General features: G+C 38.2%; 1 protein-coding gene across 1 annotated transcript in view; it reads right to left on the minus strand.

Annotated features, from left to right (window-relative positions):
- Positions 1–414, minus strand: part of LOC101654045 (olfactory receptor 4F6-like) — a 6,916-nt gene extending 6,502 nt beyond the window's left edge. Inside the window, exon 1 of the mRNA XM_004698838.3 lies at positions 381–414. Within this exon, the coding sequence (XP_004698895.2) occupies positions 381–411 (31 nt within the window). The 5' untranslated portion in view covers positions 412–414. The remainder of the gene's footprint in view (positions 1–380) is intronic.
- Positions 415–1,238: the final 824 nt, after the last annotated feature.

The following is a 1,238-nucleotide window of genomic DNA, read 5'->3' on the forward strand; positions in this document are numbered from 1 at the left end:
AAACTCAAGAGGAGTGGTGTCACATTCATCATCAAAAGGCATTTCAAGATCTACCTTAAAGTACAATGCTGACTATGATAGAATAATGTCTGTGTGCCTGTAAGGAAGACCAGGTAATACATCTTTGATTCAACTTTAGTCACTACAGCCATGATGAACAAATTGAAAGAATGCTACCATCTCCTTTAGTATGAAATTGATCAAGATCATTACTGGCAATCAGAATGTGAACGCTGGAAAGAATGAGGAAGGATTAAGAGGTTAAAAATCTGGACTTGGTGATAGAAATGATGCTAGAGGTTGCATGAAAGCATTTTTCAAGTTCAGTGATTTCTTCATTGAAAATACTTGTCTTCAACAATATAAATGAAAAAAAACACCAATATAAATGGTGACTAAAGATGTGGACATCACTAGATGGAATCAACAGGGATCAAATTGACTACATTTGTGAGAAAACTTAATGAAGAATCTCAGTCTCATCAGCCAAAACAAAGTCAACTGTAGGACAGACCAATTGTAGAGTGGACCAGAACAACGTGGAACAGAGTGGTTGATGATCAGGTAATTGTGGGATGACATCAAGATCATATGTGGAGAAAGCCATAAGTCATTAAAAAGATAGGAAAGAAAGAAAAGATCAAAGTATACATCAGGAGACAATCAGAAAGTTACTCTAGAATGTACAGTAGCTAAAATAAATGGAAAAAAATATTAGATGAATTCTTCTATAGATATATAGATATTGTGTTTGGCAGGGTTGACTAGAGAACAAATCCAATTATACTCATATATGCGCAAGAAAGAGCTTTCCATCAAGAAGTAACTGTATATTAAGCAAACATACCAACCGAGTCAAAATCAAGTTCATAACCCCAATAATAGTCCATAACTCTAATACTAGTCCATAAATCCAAAATTAGTCCATTAATCCTTTTTCAGATTCACTCAGCCACAATCATTGATGCAGAATGCAGGCATGTCACAGACCTGTGGGTGCAAAGTCATGTGGATCCAATGGTGGTGACTTTATCACAGGGTTCACAGCAACCAGGATCCGCCAGCAGAAAGATGAAGGCTGAGAGAGAAGGGGAGATGCCCAGGGCCCTCCTTATGAGAAGGCCCCACCCACAAGGGGCACCATCAGGCTGTGACCTGACTGACAGGTTGAATGCCACTGCTATACTTTTCTATCTCTTCAAGCTGATGACATTACGTAACTACCCTCTATAGTAGGG

Source organism: Echinops telfairi, unplaced genomic scaffold, assembly GCF_000313985.2.
Source record: "Echinops telfairi isolate 266 unplaced genomic scaffold, ASM31398v2 ScPeMD7_18;HRSCAF=68, whole genome shotgun sequence".
Lineage (NCBI taxonomy): Eukaryota > Metazoa > Chordata > Mammalia > Afrosoricida > Tenrecidae > Echinops > Echinops telfairi.